The sequence below is a fragment of the Ylistrum balloti genome, unplaced genomic scaffold (assembly GCF_031769215.1).
Source record: "Ylistrum balloti isolate Yb309-2 unplaced genomic scaffold, AGI_CSIRO_Ybal_v1 Utg370776, whole genome shotgun sequence".
NCBI lineage: Eukaryota > Metazoa > Mollusca > Bivalvia > Pectinida > Pectinidae > Ylistrum > Ylistrum balloti.
The window spans coordinates 250,737-268,816 of NW_026782454.1; the positions used below are offsets into that span (position 1 = coordinate 250,737).

General features: G+C 36.1%; 1 protein-coding gene across 1 annotated transcript; it reads right to left on the reverse strand.

Annotated features, from left to right (window-relative positions):
* Positions 1–2,113: 2,113 nt before the first annotated feature.
* Positions 2,114–18,062, reverse strand: LOC132558263 (E3 ubiquitin-protein ligase RNF14-like). Its single transcript, XM_060222806.1, has 11 exons — positions 17,921–18,062; positions 17,433–17,555; positions 16,848–16,986; positions 15,086–15,320; positions 14,278–14,397; positions 13,567–13,749; positions 13,326–13,425; positions 7,856–8,002; positions 5,224–5,414; positions 4,282–4,465; positions 2,114–2,955 (listed from the first exon to the last, which is right to left on the reverse strand). The coding sequence occupies exons 1-11, from the start codon at positions 18,005–18,007 to the stop codon at positions 2,692–2,694; spliced, it is 1,773 nt and encodes a 590-aa protein (XP_060078789.1). The 5' UTR covers positions 18,008–18,062; the 3' UTR covers positions 2,114–2,691.
* Between the last annotated feature and the right edge of the window lie 18 nt (positions 18,063–18,080).

Sequence of the window (18,080 nt, forward strand, 5' to 3'; positions counted from 1 at the left end):
TTTGCTGAAGGCAAAAATCACACGAAGCCCTAAATTTTAACATCACCTCTAATGAAAAAAAAATCTTCAGTTGATGACTTGCTAGGTCACACGTCTGGTTTTTGTTTGGTTTTTTTATTGGTTTGAATTCTGACTCTATGGTAGAATGTGTTCTTTTTGTTTAGGCGTTGAGCAGTAGATTTGCTATTTTCCATATTGTTGAATTTTTGCAACTTTGAATAAATTGTGTCAAACTTTGTAAGACCAATTCTGGAGGACAGTGTTTTAATTACAGGCTATCAATGGCTCACCATTCAGTTCAAAACATTAGTATCCAGATTCCTATCCAAGTAGATGCTTCAAGATTCAGTTTTTTTAAAAAAATCAGCTGGCACAGATTTGCATGTTTAACGAGAGGAATGTAATGTTGCTATAAAATCTCAACATGTTTGGATGTATAGACTTTATCAGCCAAATTCTTCTTGGGGCATGATTGTTTATATATGTCATCCTTTCTTTGTTCTACTGTTATCTGTAACGAACAAGAAGTCAAAGTTCACATGAGGATAAAATATATTTGTGAGAGAAGTTTGTTGGCTGAGATTATCTTGCCTAGCAAGTGTCATTAGAGGCCAAGTCTCCTTGTTAGTTGCCTCACAAAACAATATATGGGAGGTATGCCACAAGGAGTCTACAGCCTGAGTATAGACCTGTCAGGAACCACCATGGATAGGAAGTATGGGGGGCATGCCACATGGAGTCCACAGCCTGAGTATAGACCTGTCAGGAACCACCATGGATAGGAAGTATGGGGGGCATGCCACATGGAGTCCACAGCCTGTGTATAGACCTGTCAGGAACCACCATGGATAGGAAGTATGGGAGGCATGCCACATGGAGTCCACAGCCAGAGTATAGACCCGTCAGGAACCACCATGGATAGGAAGTATGGAAGGCATGCCACATGGAGTCCACAGCCTGAGTATAGACCCGTCAGGAACCACCATAGATAGGAAGTATCAAGCCGCACACCTCAGATCTTCACCCGGGGTTGCCCTTCATAGGAAAGAAGTCTCTGACACTGTTGGGGTTAGAAGCATGGCAATATGGCACCTTAGGTGTTAAGAGTTCAAGGTTAAAAGGTTAGGGGGTCAGCATAGTTTAAAAACAACACTATGGAATCATAGAGGGGTAATAACCAGGGACAAAATTTCAATACTGGCAAAAAATGACTATCCATAAGTGTATGTGATAAACTATTCATAGAGTGACAGGAATGAATTCTCTGAATGCTTATTGATTTATAAAAACAATGATTTATTCATGGTGTTAAATACAAACAATTACCATAATAAATGTATACATATAAAAAATCTTGTTTATTTTCAAAAGTTATAAATAGATCACAGTTTGGTTGATGTAAATACATATATAATAAGGGTATAATATATCAAATTCTTATTACAACTTGATATGGAGAATACAATATAAAATAACAATGTATTGCCTTTGTTTTCTTTTTCACATTAGTGTTCAGGATACTGAAGTCATATAACCTCAAACTACTGAAGTAAATATACAGGTTTTATTGGCCGAAACATAATTATGGTAGGTATATTGTAGACTCCCTTGTGAGTGAGATAGAGGGACTGCAACCCGAGGGAAAATATTCCTAAGTTGGAAAGCACAAAGCTTGCCAAATGTTTACCAACTTAATAGCCTTTTCCCTGAGGGTTGAGATCCCTAATCTCCCCCACAACGGGGTAAATGTTTATTTTTCTCTTCATTGTTTTCATAGATTTAATATTGTTGCTTGATATCCTTGATGTGACATCATTTGATTGAAACTAAAACAGATAATTGTTGTGACATGGGAATCCCTGAGTCTCCACCCTTAGAGCATGGTAAGGAAAAACAAGATAACTACAGAGAATATGATTGCATGGGACAGTATGGCAGATCCCCTGATATCTGCTGACTTGAAATTGGTGTATTACACTGTCTTTCTATTCTACATGTAGATCCATACTTCATGGAGTAATAAATTTGTCAATGATACAGGCATTTGTTACCCAAAAATTGTATAACATATGCTTTTTATGTGTCAAAAATAAAAAAAAAAAAAATAGTGATATCCTAATGGGAGTGATGAATTATTTCATTTCTTTGACTCTTGTGCACTGTAGTTAAAAATAGATAACTCTCATAAATATTCTGTGATATTTCAGGAGCAAATGAGATGCAGGAGTGAAATACATGTCTGAAAAGTACAAATCAAATCTTTCAACTTCCACAAAATTTTCATAAAAAAAGCACCTCAGTGCTGTAACACATTAAAGTTGATACCACAACAACTAGAATATCAGAAACTCATCACTTTATTGTTTTGGAATAGTTTGTTGGGACCACTGGCTTAATTGCCATCTATGGAAATTTTTCCCATCCAAATCGTCAACTTTGATATGAAGAAAACATGATAATCTTGGGATTGTTGAAGAGCACAAACGTGTAGTTTGATATTTGTCACCCTCCCTGCTTCCCTGCCCAAATGACCTTCATGTCACGAGTTCCTAATTGCATGTTTACCATTGGCAACTTGTTTCGTGTATTTTCTTCATGCGTCAATGCTTGAATGAACATTTGGTGCCTTTGTATGAAAATGTATGAAATAAGCGGTTTACATATGTTAGTAAAAAATGTTTGCAGCTTTTATCAGGAATTGTCATCATCTTCCCCAGGTAGATGATTGCTCTCCACAGTATGTTGTCGACAAGGTGACGGGGGTTTGAAATGTTTGGTTACTGGAACTTTGTTGAGTATTTCCCGACAGAGGAAACAGAATCCGGTGCCACAGTTCCAACATTTAACATGGTTGTTTCCATGTAAACCCTGAAGGTTCTTCCTGTGACACCGAGGACATTGGACCTGCTTCAGAAGAGGATTCTCTGCTAACCTCGTTTGGATATTCAACATTACCTGCAAATGAAAAACCAGATTGAAGTGACTACTACCAAATAAAACACTTCATTTCACTACCCTAGATCAAATTAGTCCTAAGATAACACAAACATTGATTTCAGTCTTATCATCAAATTTGACCCCACCATATATGGGCAAAAGTTAAATTGTGTTGAAAGATCCCTCAATCAGTTTTCACATCATCTTCATCTTCCTTTATTGAGTGAAAACCACAAGACTAGAGACACTTGGTTTGTTTCTAATGCTTTTTCACGCAATCATTTCTTGCTAGCTCCAATTTGAGTTAGTAAAAGGACCAATAACATGCACTTTTATTCACAATGAGGCTGATTTAGTACCTAATTTGATGGGCTTTTTTCCAGACTCATGTCAGGTAAGGTTTAAGCACCACTTTGTTACAGAATGGTATTTCTACACAAGTTTGTCAAAATTTCTAGTTTTAGGAAAGTATATTTACCTGAGCAAATTTCCATTCACAAATTAATAAGAAACCTAATGGGTCCCAATCCCTCACCTGTTCTACAGCTACAACCATAACACAAATACCATGACTCAGGGCTTATTGCTTATTGAAAAAGGGTCAAGGTCATTTATATGAACAAACTTGTAACCCTTCATCCAGTCCTATATCAGTACCCTGGACCTACTGGTTATTCAAATTTTTTAAAAGGAAAATGTTGACATCGCATGCTGGATGGACACTGTGTCAAGGCATCAGTTTATTTGCCCTTTGGGCAGAGGAGGTAGAAATATTGAACTACTAACTACTGTTTATGATTGGATTTTTTTCAAAAATCAATAATGTACATATTGAAGTATATATGTATCCACTTGTGCTATTTCATGAACACTGACTTAAGCCTTTGAACTTCGATTAATCTCTATTGTATATATAGATTGAGCATTCTGACAATGTAACATACATGTATATAGAATTTTAGGATTTATGATTCTGAGAAACACAGTGTACTTGTTTGCCTGCCGTTACATCAAAATGTTTATTTCACAAAGTGTTAAATTTGCCCTGATATGAATAAAATTGTACATTTCAGCTATGAAAGCAGTCTTTAGCTTAATCTCAAATACTGAAATGGATGAAAATTAAACTGTGGTGAAAGTTTCTACACATACATTTACATATCCGACTTCCCAAATACAACATGCCATAAATGACACAGGGAGGAAAAATAGAACTCAATCAATACCGATATCATCAAAAGTGGATAGCTAGATTGTCACCACTTCCCTAAAACTTAAGGTCTATAGCTTAGAAGTGAGGGATAGTTACAACAATGCACAACAGTTTAGAATAAAATTTCATACTGCCACTCTCCCTGGATTTATCTGTGGTACTGGTCGCCTGTTCCACACAAAATCATTGTCTTCATAGTCTGTAAACGTGCTGCAGTATCTGCTCTGATTAAAGTGTTCGTATCCAGTCTGTGTGATGTCCTTCCCACAGACATAGCACAGCGCACAGCCACATCTACACATGACCTTGTTACACCTGTATATATAGATATGTATATCTACACACGACCTTGTTACACCTGTATATATAGATATGTATATCTTACACAACCTTGTTACACCTGCATATATAGATGTGTATATATATAGATATGTATATCTACACAACCTTGTTACACCTGTATATATAGATATGTATATCTACATGACCTTGTTACACCTGTATATATAGATATGTATATCTACACGACCTTGTTACACCTGTATATATAGATATGTATATCTACACACAACCTTGTTACACTTGTATACATATATATCTACACATGACCTTGTTACACCTGTATATATAGATATGTATCTACACATGACCTTGTTACACCTGTATATATAGATATGTATATCTACACACAACCTTGTTACACTTGTATACATAGATATATATCTACACATGACCTTGTTACACCTGTATATATAGATATGTATCTACACATGACCTTGTTACACCTGTATATATAGATATGTATCTACACACGACCTTGTTACACCTGTATATATAGATATGTATCTACACACGACCTTGTTACACCTGTATATATAGATATGTATATCTACACACGACCTTGTTACACCTGTATATATAGATATGTATCTACACACGACCTTGTTACACCTGTTTATATAGATATGTATATCTACACACGACCTTGTTACACCTGTATATATAGATATATATCTACACATGACCTTGTTATAATTTGAGGTATAAATATGCCGTCTCTCCTTCACACCTACCCAGATATCTTTTGTATATTGGCATGACAAGAAGGACATGTCTTTGCTTTGTTTGTTAAATACACATTGCTTGATGCTTCTTCCTTCAGTCTTTCTATTTTCCGTTTTATCTCTTCTGCGTCATCCTTCTTAATGCTCAGTTTGTCTTCCAAAGCTTTGACAGCATCTTCAACACCCACACATCTCTCTCCCTTTAATTAAACAAAAATGATCACTTGTATGAAAGAAGATTTTTCAAACTTATTTACATCTGTCACTCAAGTAGAAAATCTGCCTTTTGACAATAAAGTCTTATCAGTTACGGAGAAATATTTTCTGAGTTATAAGATGAAGCCATCCTGCTTTCATATCTTATTCAGCCTTTTGTAGGAACATGCAAATCCACTAAATATTAGTAGTGATGATATACACCAAACAGTACATCCGAGATGTAACAGGGCATTTGATTGGTCAATGAGAATAATTTACAACAGTTTAATAAAAAATACCATCTGAATTCCTCATTTGCATATCTAGTGTGAATGACAGTTTTTCATTTAATGACTGATTGATCTGGATGTATCATTAAAGTGATGATTAAGATCATGACCATGAAAGGTTGCTTAAACATAAATGTTACTGACATCATGAATTCCGAGCAAGGAAATAAAGATTTCTGAAATTATTCACAGAAAGGGCACTTCATATCTTTTGTATGTAAGTCTTGATGAATAGGAATAGGGATAAGCCTTAATTTTTGAAATCTGCAGTGGTATATTGTGATTAAATTGTCACAAATACCTGTTCTGTTGTTTGCTATGTATCACCAGTAAAACTCAATTTGTGACATTTTACTTATTATATACCCTACAAATATCAAAACACAGTTATCCCCTAAATATCTACATTGAAATATGACAATGTTTCCATAGCAACTATGTTGTACACCATCTGTTATAAACTAATTAAGGAGGGAATGATAACCTTTCTAGGATTATATAAATGAATGCTTAAAAGTGTCCTTCATTTGATAGATATGGGCTATTGATTACAAAAGGCCTTTGTGGCGGTGATTGCCAAAAACATGAGATGGACTGTCATAAAGTTTCTATATGTATAAGATGGTCTTCTTCTGAGTATGTTTAACTTCATTAACTACTGGTAATCAAATGTTTTATGGAAGCTTTAACTAATATCTTTAAAAAAGATAAAACAAATTTACAGCACCTGGTGTCACATGACACACACAAAACTGACTTGTTAGTGGACTGATCTGATGTCACATGAAACACACAAAACCGACTTGTTAGTGGACTGATCTGATGTCACATGACACACACAAAACTGACTTGTTAGTGGACTGATCTGATGTCACATGACACACACAAAACTGACTTGTTAGTGGACTGATCTGATGTCACATGACACACACAAAACTGACTTGATAGTGGACAGATCTGATGTCACATGACACACAGAAAACTAACTTGATAGTGGACTGATCTGATGTCACATGACACACACAAAACTGACTTGTTAGTGGACTGATCTGATGTCACATGACACACACAAAACTGACTTGATAGTTGACTGATCTGATGTCACATGACACACACAAAACTGACTTGTTAGTGGACTGATCTGATGTCACATGACACACACAAAACTGACTTGATAGTGGACAGATCTGATGTCACATGACACACACAAAACTGACTTGATAGTGGACTGATCTGATGTCACATGACACACACAAAACTGACTTGATAGTGGACAGATCTGATGTCACATGACACACAGAAAACTGACTTGATAGTGGACTGATCTGATGTCACATGACACACACAAAACTGACTTGATAGTGGACTGATCTGATGTCACATGACACACAGAAAACTGACTTGTTAGTGGACTGATCTGATGTCACATGACACACACAAAACTGACTTGATAGTGGACTGATCTGATGTTAAATGACACACAGAAAACTGACTTGTTAGTGGACTGATCTGATGTCACATGACACACACAAAACTGACTTGATAGTGGACTGATCTGATGTCACATGACACACACAAAACTGACTTGATAGTGGACTGATCTGATGTCACATGACACACACAAAACTGACTTGATAGTGGACTGATCTGATGTCACATGACACACACAAAACTGACTTGATAGTTGACTGATCTGATGTCACATGACACACACAAAACTGACTTGATAGTGGACTGATCTGATGTTACATGACACACAGAAAACTGACTTGATAGTGGACTGATCTGATGTTACATGACACACACAAAACTGACTTGATAGTGGACTGATCTGATGTCACATGACACACACAAAACTGACTTGATAGTGGACTGATCTGATGTTACATGACACACAGAAAACTGACTTGATAGTGGACTGATCTGATGTCACATGACACACACAAAACTGACTTGTTAGTGGACTGATCTGATGTCACATGACACACAGAAAACTGACTTGTTAGTGGACTGATCTGATGTCACATGACACACAGAAAACTGACTTGATAGTGAACTGATCTGATGTCACATGACACACACAAAACTGACTTGTTAGTGGACTGATCTGATGTCACATGACACACAGAAAACTGATTTGATGGTTTACTCACCTGATGCCACAGTTTCTTACACAAGGTACAGAACGAGAACTGACAGTAGATGCAGTAGCCTAGGTGAAGAGTTTTGTCACTCTCCTGTACAACTACCCCTTGACAACGTGGGCACCATACAATGTCACCCATAGTGTCTAGTGCTTTCTGCAATAAAACAAAAGATTTACACATATCAGTTTAATGTTGCATAATGCAATTTTGTCCCAAATGAAATGTCTGCATAGTGTAAGACATTTCTAAATATATAGGCTTTACAACAATTGTGAAATCATAACTGATGTTATAATATATATCTCTGTACCTGATATAAATGTGTATGGTTTTTATTTCAGAAATGTGGTAGGAGTGGGGACTGGGGATCACATCTGTCTTTATTTGAATTCATAAGAAGAAGAGTACCAGGGGGCAGAACAATATATGCCCGATCTATGCAAAGAAAATATTCATAATTTATTGTATCCAGATGAATACAAACTTGGAAATGTTAACACTGAATCAAAATGCCAAGGAGTTACTCATGCCTTATGTTTTGATGATAAATTAAAGCATGCCAAGTAGTAAAGAAACTATTTCAAAACTGATAGAAATATGAGTAAAACGCTCAAAAAAGGATGATAAGCACACTACATCTCAGGAAAATTTCAACTAATGGTTATAAAGCCTTCCAAGGTGAAAATTGATGACAGACATTTCCTTACATAATCAAAACGCTTCTGTAAAAATTGTTAAATTAAACTTCTGTTCAGGAAAACAGAATTTTCAGTGAAAGGTATAAAGCATACAAGGTTTTGGTTGAGAACTAAGAGAGGAGATCTGAGGATGAGATTGACACTATACAAACAAGGGACACAAACTATACCAAAATCCTAGATGTCAGACTCAGCTATATACAAACAAGGGATACAAACTATACCAAAATCCTAGACGTCTGACTCAGCTATATACAAACAAGGGATACAAACTATACCAAAATCCTAGACGTCTGACTCAGCTATATACAAACAAGGGATACAAACTATACCAAAATCCTAGACGTCTGACTCAGCTATATACAAACAAGGGATACAAATTATACCAAAATCCTAGAAGTCAGACTCAGCTATATACAAACAAGGGATACAAACTATACCAAAATCCTAGACATCTGACTCAGCTATATACAAACAAGGGATACAAACTATACCAAAATCCTAGATGTCTGACTCAGCTATATACAGTAACAAGGGGTACAAACTATATCAAAATCCTAGATGTCTGACTAACAAAGGAAACAAACTATACCAAAATCCTAGACGTCTGACTCAGCTATATACAGTAATAAGGGGTACAAACTATATCAAAATGCTAGACGTCAGACTCAGCTATATAAAAACAAGGGACACAAACTATACCAAAATCCTAGACGTCTCACTAACAAAGGATACAAACTTTATCAAAATCCTAGACGTCTGACTAACAAAGGATACAAACTATACCAAAATCCTAGACGTCAGACTCAGCTATATAAAAACAAAGGATACAAACTATACCAAAATCCTAGACGTCTGACTCAGCTATATAAAAACAAGGGATACAAACTGTACCAAAATCCTAGACGTCTGACTCAGCTATATAAAAACAAGGGACACAAACTATACCCTAGACGTCAGACTCAGCTATATACAAACAAGGGACACAAACTATACCAAAATCCTAGACGTCAGACTCAGCTATATACAGTAACAAGGGACACAAACTATACCAAAATCCTAGACGTCTGACTAACAAAGGATACAAACTATACCAAAATCCTAGACGTCTGACTCAGCTATATACAAACAAGGGATACAAACTGTACCCTTGACGTCTGACTCAACTATATACAGTAACAAGGGGTACAAACTTTATCAAAATCCTAGACGTCTGACTCAGCTATATACAGTAACAAGGGATACAAACTATACCAAAATCCTAGACATCTGACTCAGCTATATAAAAACAAGGGACACAAACTTTACCAAAATCCTAGACGTCTGACTCAGCTATATACAAACAAGGGACACAAACTATACCAAAATCCTAGACGTCTTTCTCAGCTATATAAAAACAAGGGACACAAACTATACCAAAATCCTAGATGTCTGACTCAGCTATATAAAAACAAGGGACACAAACTATACCAAAATCATAGACGTCTGACTCAGCTATATAAAAACAAGGGACACAAACTATATCAAAATCCTAGACGTCTGACTAACAAAGGAAACAAACTATACCATAATCATAGACATCTTGCTCAGCTATGTACAAACAAGGGATACAAACTATACCAAAATCCTAGACGTCTGACTCAGCTATATACAAACAAGGGACACAAACTGTACCAAAATCATAGACGTCTGACTAACAAGGAATACAAACTGTACCAAAATCCTAGATGTCCCACTCAGCTATATAAAAACATGGGACACAAACTATACCAAAATCCTAGACGTCTGACTCAGCTATATAAAAACAAGGGATACAAACTATACCAAAATCCTAGACGTCAGACTCAGCTATATACAGTAACAAGGGACACAAACTATACCAAAATCCTAGATGTCTGACTAACAAAGGATACAAACTATACCAAAATCCTAGATGTTTGACTCAGCTATATACAAACAAGGGATACAAACTGTACCCTTGACGTCTGACTCAGCTATATACAGTAACAAGGGATACAAACTGTACCCTTGACGTCTGACTCAGCTATATACAGTAACAAGGGGTACAAACTTTATCAAAATCCTAGACGTCTGACTCAGCTATATACAAACAAGGGACACAAACTATACCAAAATTCTAGACGTCTGACTCAGCTATATACAAACATGGGACACAAACTATACCAAAATCCTAGACATCTGACTCAGCTATATACAGTAACAAGGGGTACAAATTATACCAAAATCCTAGACGTCTGACTCAGCTATATACAGTAACAAGGGGTTCAAACTATACCAAAATCCTAGACGTCTGACCCAGCTATATACAGTAACAAGGGGTACAAACTATACCAAAATCCTAGACGTCTGACTCAGCTATATACAGTAACAAGGGATACAAACTGTACCAAAATCCTAGTTGTCTGACTCCGCTATATACAGTAACAAGGGTTACAAACTATACCAAAATCCTAGACGTCTGACTCAGCTATATACAAACAAGGGACACAAACTATACCAAAATCCTAGACGTCAGACTCAGCTATATACAAACAAGGGTTACAAACTATACCAAAATCCTAGACGTCTGACTCAGCTATATACAAACAAGGGTTACAAACTATACCAAAATCCTAGACGTCTGACTCAGCTATATACAAACAAGGGTTACAAACTATACCAAAATCCTAGACGTCAGACTCAGCTATATACAAACAAGGGACACAAATTATACCAAAATCCTAGACGTCAGACTCAGCTATATACAAACAAGGGATACAAACTATACCAAAATCCTAGACGTCTGACTCAGCTATATACAGTTACAAGGGATACAAACTATACCAAAATCCTAGACGTCTGACTAACAAAGGATACAAACTATACCAAAATCCTAGACGTCTGACTCAGCTATATACAAACAAGGGATACAAACTGTACCCTTGACGTCTGACTCAGCTATATACAGTAACAAGGGATACAAACTGTACCCTTGACGTCTGACTCAGCTATATACAAACAAGGGACACAAACTATACCAAAATCCTAGACGTCTGACTCAGCTATATACAAACATGGGACACAAACTATACCAAAATCCTAGACGTCTGACTCAGCTATATAAAAACAAGGGGTACAAACTATACCAAAATCCTAGACGTCTGACTCAGCTATATACAGTAACAAGGGGTACAAACTATACCAAAATCCTAGACGTCTGACTCAGCTATATACAGTAACAAGGGGTACAAACTATACCAAAATCCTAGACGTCTGACTCAGCTATATACAGTAACAAGGGGTACAAATTATACCAAAATCCTAGACATCTGACTCAGCTATATACAAACAAGGGACACAAACTATACCCTAGACGTCTGACTCAGCTGTATAAAAACAAGGGACACAAACTATACCAAAATCCTAGACGTCTGACTCAGCTATATAAAAACAAGGGATACAAACTATACCAAAATCCTAGACGTCTGACTCAGCTATATACAGTAACAAGGGACACAAACTATATCAAAATCCTAGACGTCTGACTCAGCTATATACAGTAACAAGGGGTACAAACTATACCAAAATCATAGATGTCTGACTCAGCTATATACAGTAACAAGGGGTACAAATTATACCAAAATCCTAGACATCTGACTCAGCTATATACAAACAAGGGACACAAACTATACCCTAGACGTCTGACTCAGCTATATACAGTAACATGGGGTACAAACTATACCAAAATCCTAGACGTCTGACTCAGCTATATACAGTAACAAGGGGTACAAACTATACCAAAATCCTAGACGTCTGACTCAGCTATATAAAGCAATGTATAGGTGTCAAATTTGCACAGCATGAAATAATCAAGTGAACAATGTCAATGAAAATTAAGGTTTTACTTCTCAACATGTCCAATGATAATCTACCGCATATCTCAATGTGATACGTGGTTGTTACAAGCATAATTCAGTTACAGTCTAATTGGTCAGGTTACCAGAAATGGAGTAGAATTAACACCACTCAGAAATTTTCACAGGCGCAACCTTTTCACGTATATCACACAACCTGATTCTCATTTATCTTGGTTAATGAACAAAAATAATGCACAGCCGTATATGGTAGCATGTTGCAACTCACTTAGATAAGTTATTATCCCTGTCCTAATCAGCCAGACGTCCAGGAAGGGAACAGTTTTCACTGAATTAACACAAACTTACATTTCAACCTTGAAATCTTGAAACTGCAACCACATATCACTTCCATTTTTTTTAATGCAGATCCCTTTCAAGTGTCCAGTATAGACACATATCTAGGAAAAAGTCACACCACACAATGAGTAGATCAATGGTGCTACTGTTTATGATGTACTCCATAGCTACAGTATTGTGAAATGAGCATTGGTGCTATTCACACTACAGCAGAATGGTCATATTTCTTTACTTAAATGATGTTGCACTTGCCGAATACATCCCCAGGAACACTTCTAAGATAAATCATCTCAGACCATGACAGTCGATGTGGATTTAAAAAATAACACAATTTTATCTGATTGTTCAAGCTAAAACTGTATATACGTTTGGCATCTTATGGTAATGCTAATACCCTTACAAATAAAACCCACAAAACATGTAAAAAAATTGAACAACACATAAATATAATGACAAGACCTGATATCATTGGACTGTTGACATTACAACAATATATCTTTTCATGAATGCACTCATGTGCAGCTGGTTCAGGATCAGCATTAACTCCCACGCTAAGCTTTGTACCTGTAAAGTGAGACGTTCATAGCGGCAGAATTGTTCCTCTCCCACAACTTCTCTGATGACACCTGGTGGTATATCTGTCTTACACTCAGATTCTGGACACCTGTAAGACCAAGTCATACTTAGCCGCACTGAGAATATATCATGGGATCTATGATGTTTGATTTTCAGTTTTCATTAAACTTTATCAAAAACTTTAGTGACTTCCAATACTAAGAATTGTATCAAAACTCTGAAGACTTACACAAGTTCAGTGACAGTTCCTTCTTTGACGTGAATTTGACAAAGAGTCTGCATGCATTCCCGACAAATATGATGTCCACACTGTTTCATTCTGTAGAAATCGGCCCCAGGGAACTCCATAAAACATACACAACACTCATGGTCTGTCCTCCTGAACTGAAAGTTCTCCTCATCTGTACTGTACCTGTTAACAACCATATGTGTCAAACACTACATGTACCAGATACCTGTCCAAAACACCTTTGCACAAGACATCTGTCAATATCACTTGTCTTCAAAACACCTGTGTAACACCTGTCTACTTGACACATATCAACAACAATTATCTACCACATACATGTCAAGAGCATCTGTCTACCAGACACTTGTCAAGAACAGCTGTACAGTAGACACCTGTCACAAGCACCTCTCTAGTAGACATATGTCAAGATTACCTATCAACTAGACACCAGTCAAGAATATCTGCCTATTAGACACCTGTCAAGAGCACCTGTCTAGTAGACACATGTCAAGAATATGTATCTACTAGACACCTGTCAAGAGCACCTGTCTAGTAGACACATGTCAAGATTACCTATCAACTAGACACCAGTCAAGAATACCTGTCTACTAGACACCTGTCAAGAGCACCTGTCTACTAGATACCTGTCAAGAGCACATGTCTACTGGACACCTTTCTAAGTAAGGTATCTAACACCTCTATGGCTGATACCTCATCATAATTGTGACTGCCTCTTCAATATCCAAGCAATCCTGCATCCCCCTCTCATCTACAACAATGTCCTCAGGACTGGTCTCTTGTAACAACACATGGTCTCGGAGGCCGAGGAAACTGACCAATATAAAACACATTTAAGGTTAGATATATATTCAAAATTAGAAAAATGGTCATCAAATGTCAATCATAATCTTTATCATCTATAAAAAACATATATTTTCAGTTTGCATTTTAGTCACTCTCTAATTAGATTATATGATTATAAGTGTAGGATTAGAGAAATTTGATAAGAACATTTTGGAAATCCAATGGTCACACTAACTTTATTTTTGAAATATAAAAAATACAAGTGGTCTGATTCTTTTCCTTTCTTTCTTTTTTTAACAGATTTCTTTGGATCCCTACAGCTTGTATTTAAACTAGAATTTGGAAATAAAAGGTAAGGACTATACCAAAATAAAACTATTTTTATTCTCTTATGGTTACACGTGATTAATTTTTTCCCTTCAATTACTTTATGTTATGTAGTGACAACAAAAGTACATGTATATTTAGGGGAAAAAGGGTTTAAAAGCATTCACTGTCAAACCCTATCTGAAAAGCACGAAATTTTGTCATGAAACAGAAAGCACCTGGTTTGATCTGTTTATCTATAAAATAAAAACAATGTTTAACACCTTAATTCACTAATGAATACAAATATGTTTCAATTCTATAACCTAAATCTTCACTTTAGCTGAATATCTAACCTTTGAACTCAATACCTTCATTCATAATCCAATAGGTGACCTTTGACCTTTACCTCAATGAATTATTCTCCAGCCAATCAATCCAAGTATACAGTATGGGCATCCCAGGCGAATCCTCCCATAACTTATCCAACATCACACACAGTGCGCCAAGCTGTTGCCATGACAACCAAATTGCTGTCAATGTAAATTGTGGTGGTCCGCAGGCTGGGTACTCGGGAGGAAAAGTCACCGTCAAATTTAATGGTGTTAGGTGAGAAATGAGGATGGATGCCAATAGATTGTTACCTGGTGACAGAAACAGTACATATTTCTTTTCATTTCTTACTACATTACATTGTTGTGGTCAATATTCATAACTGGCTATAATCATACTTGCTTGAAGTCTTATAGATCCTTAAATTAACAAAGAGTAACAAAATTCTGACAAGAGTAAGTGAAAAAATACATGTAATCTTAAATGGCAACTGTAGAAAGAAAAAAGATTTGTGAAAATTATAAAAAAAATATTCACTGGTCTAGAAAAATCACCTGTTCATCAAAACTGCAAGCCATTACAATCCCTGGTCTGTCAAAACTATAAGCCATAAACCAAATTGTCTATCGAAACTGCAGGCCATAAAAACCAACTGTTTATTAGAATGGTACATCATTAAAACCAAAGCAAAGGTCCAAACTGCAGGCCATTAAAACCAACTATCTATCAAAACTGTAGGTAATTGAAACCAAATATTAAATGGCAGGCCATTACAACCAATTGTCTATTAAAACTGTAAACCATTAAACCTATTCCCTATGAAATCTGCATGCCATTAAAACCAACTATCTATCAAAACTGTGGGTAATTGAAACCAAATATTAAATGGCAGGCCATTACAACCAATTGTCTATTAAACATGTGGGTAATTGAAACCAAATATTAAATGGCATGCCATTAAAACCAATTGTCTACTAAAACTGTAAACCATTAAACCTATTCCCTATGAAATCTGCATGCCATTAAAACCAACTATCTATCAAAACTGTGGGTAATTGAAACCAAATATTAAATGGCATGCCATTAAAACCAATTGTCTATTAAAACTGTAGACCATTAAAACCTATTCCCTATGAAATCTGCATGCCATTAAAACCAACTATCTATCAAAACAGTGGGTAATTGAAACCAAATATTAAATGGCAGGCCATTACAACCAATTGTCTATTAAACATGTGGGTAATTGAAACCAAATATTAAATGGCATGCCATTAAAACCAATTGTCTACTAAAACTGTAAACCATTAAACCTATTCCCTATGAAATCTGCATGCCATTAAAACCAACTATCTATCAAAACTGTGGGTAATTGAAACCAAATATTAAATGGCATGCCATTAAAACCAATTGTCTATTAAAACTGTAGACCATTAAAACCTATTCCCTATGAAATATGCATGCCATTAAAACCAACTATCTATCAAAACTGTGGGTAATTGAAACCAAATATTAAATGGCAGGCCATTAAAACCAATTGTCTATTAAAACCATGGACTATTAGAATCAAATGTCTATTAAACTGCAGGTCATTAAAAATAACTATCAATTGGAAAAATAAAAAAATTAAATAAAAAAAAAAAAAAACTATCAAAACTGCAAGCCATTAACACCTCTCCTTTTAACATACCTACTAAAACATTTCCAGTTGTGTTGATGCTTAGAATAGAAAAGAACAACAAAAAATGAATGTGAATGCACTTGAATGATGACGAGTAAAGGAATACCCTAGCCATGTCAAGTGAGTACTTTTTAGTGATTGTTACCTGAAGCAAAGTTACCTGAATCTGACCGTTTGTAGTTGAGAGCTGCTAGATTCTGAACATTTGAGTCCTGTGTTGTACTGTTCACTGGTCCTCGTATGGGCGTGCAGACGTCTAGAGTTACCTTAGCAACATCTTGTTTAACAGGCACTTGTAGCTTATAGTGTCAAACAAAAAGAATTGGAAGTATTTATACATGTAATACAATATGTCTAACAGGTGGTCAGCTTTGCCTTGATGAGTATTTTTACCTTTAGGACATGCACTGATCAACTCACCTAATGTTGCTTTTAGCTTTGCCTGATTCATCAGCTTGTAACACATTAATTAATAGACTGTTAAAGTAGTACAAATAGATTACCGGTAATAGAGCTATACTCATCAACAAAATTGAATGGAATATGCAATCGATTTTTGAGAAACCACTATAATTCAGCCCCACGAAAATACATGATTTTACAGTAGAAGATATTATTTTTTTTTAAGAATTCATTAATTCAATAATTCCACAGAGGTGGGACCTAAAAATGAATCATCCTGCATCGCTGATAAGTGGAACACTCTAACTTATACAAGTGTAATGCATTGAATGTCATGATCTACCTGAAGCTGGTAAAATCTAGAATTCTCCTTGCAATCTTCACTTTCTGGAATTTCTTCCGGTGCCACAGAAAAAACAGTAAGTCGGTTTTCTTCACCTTCAAAGATGGATTGTAAAGCCAGAACCTGTCAATAAGACATCACAGGTAAATACCAAACAAATTACAGGTAAATATACCAAACAAATCACAGGTAAATATACCACACAAACAATGAGCATATCATGCAAAGCACAAGAAAATTCCAAACAAATCACATGTATCAGTACTTTTACAATGCATGGTCCTTCCGGACATGTAACAGTGTAATGCGTGGGGGTGGATGGATGGAGGGGGTGTAACTTATTGTTGTTTGAGGCCACTGACCGATGGCCTTGAAGGTCTCAGTTGTGGTATTGTTGACAGTTTTCTCATTAAACAGGTCCAGGCGATAGTAGTATACCTATCTGTGATGTTCTAATTATTTTCCTTGTGCTGTAACGATGTGGATACCTCGTCTTTCTGTTCCTGTAAATTGTCCGCCAAATGTGTTGACCATCCTCCGTTGATACGCACTCCTGGGTCTGCAGCTGTTGCCATATTTATCTACTTGACCTGTCCAGTCGCATTTCACTGACCAGTATTTTCTAGTTTCAGCGTTCTGACAGTTGTG

Coding starts and splice junctions, on each gene's coding strand:
- LOC132558263 (XM_060222806.1), bottom strand. CDS start 18,007: ATGGCAACAGCTGCAGACCCAGGAGTGCGTATCAACGGAGGATGGTCA. Junction 14,398..15,085: donor CTGGAGAATAATTCATTGAG/GTAAAGGTCAAA, acceptor TATATTGGTCAG/TTTCCTCGGCCTCCGAGACC. Junction 2,956..4,281: donor TAAATCCAGGGAGAGTGGCA/GTATGAAATTTT, acceptor TTTCATTTGCAG/GTAATGTTGAATATCCAAAC.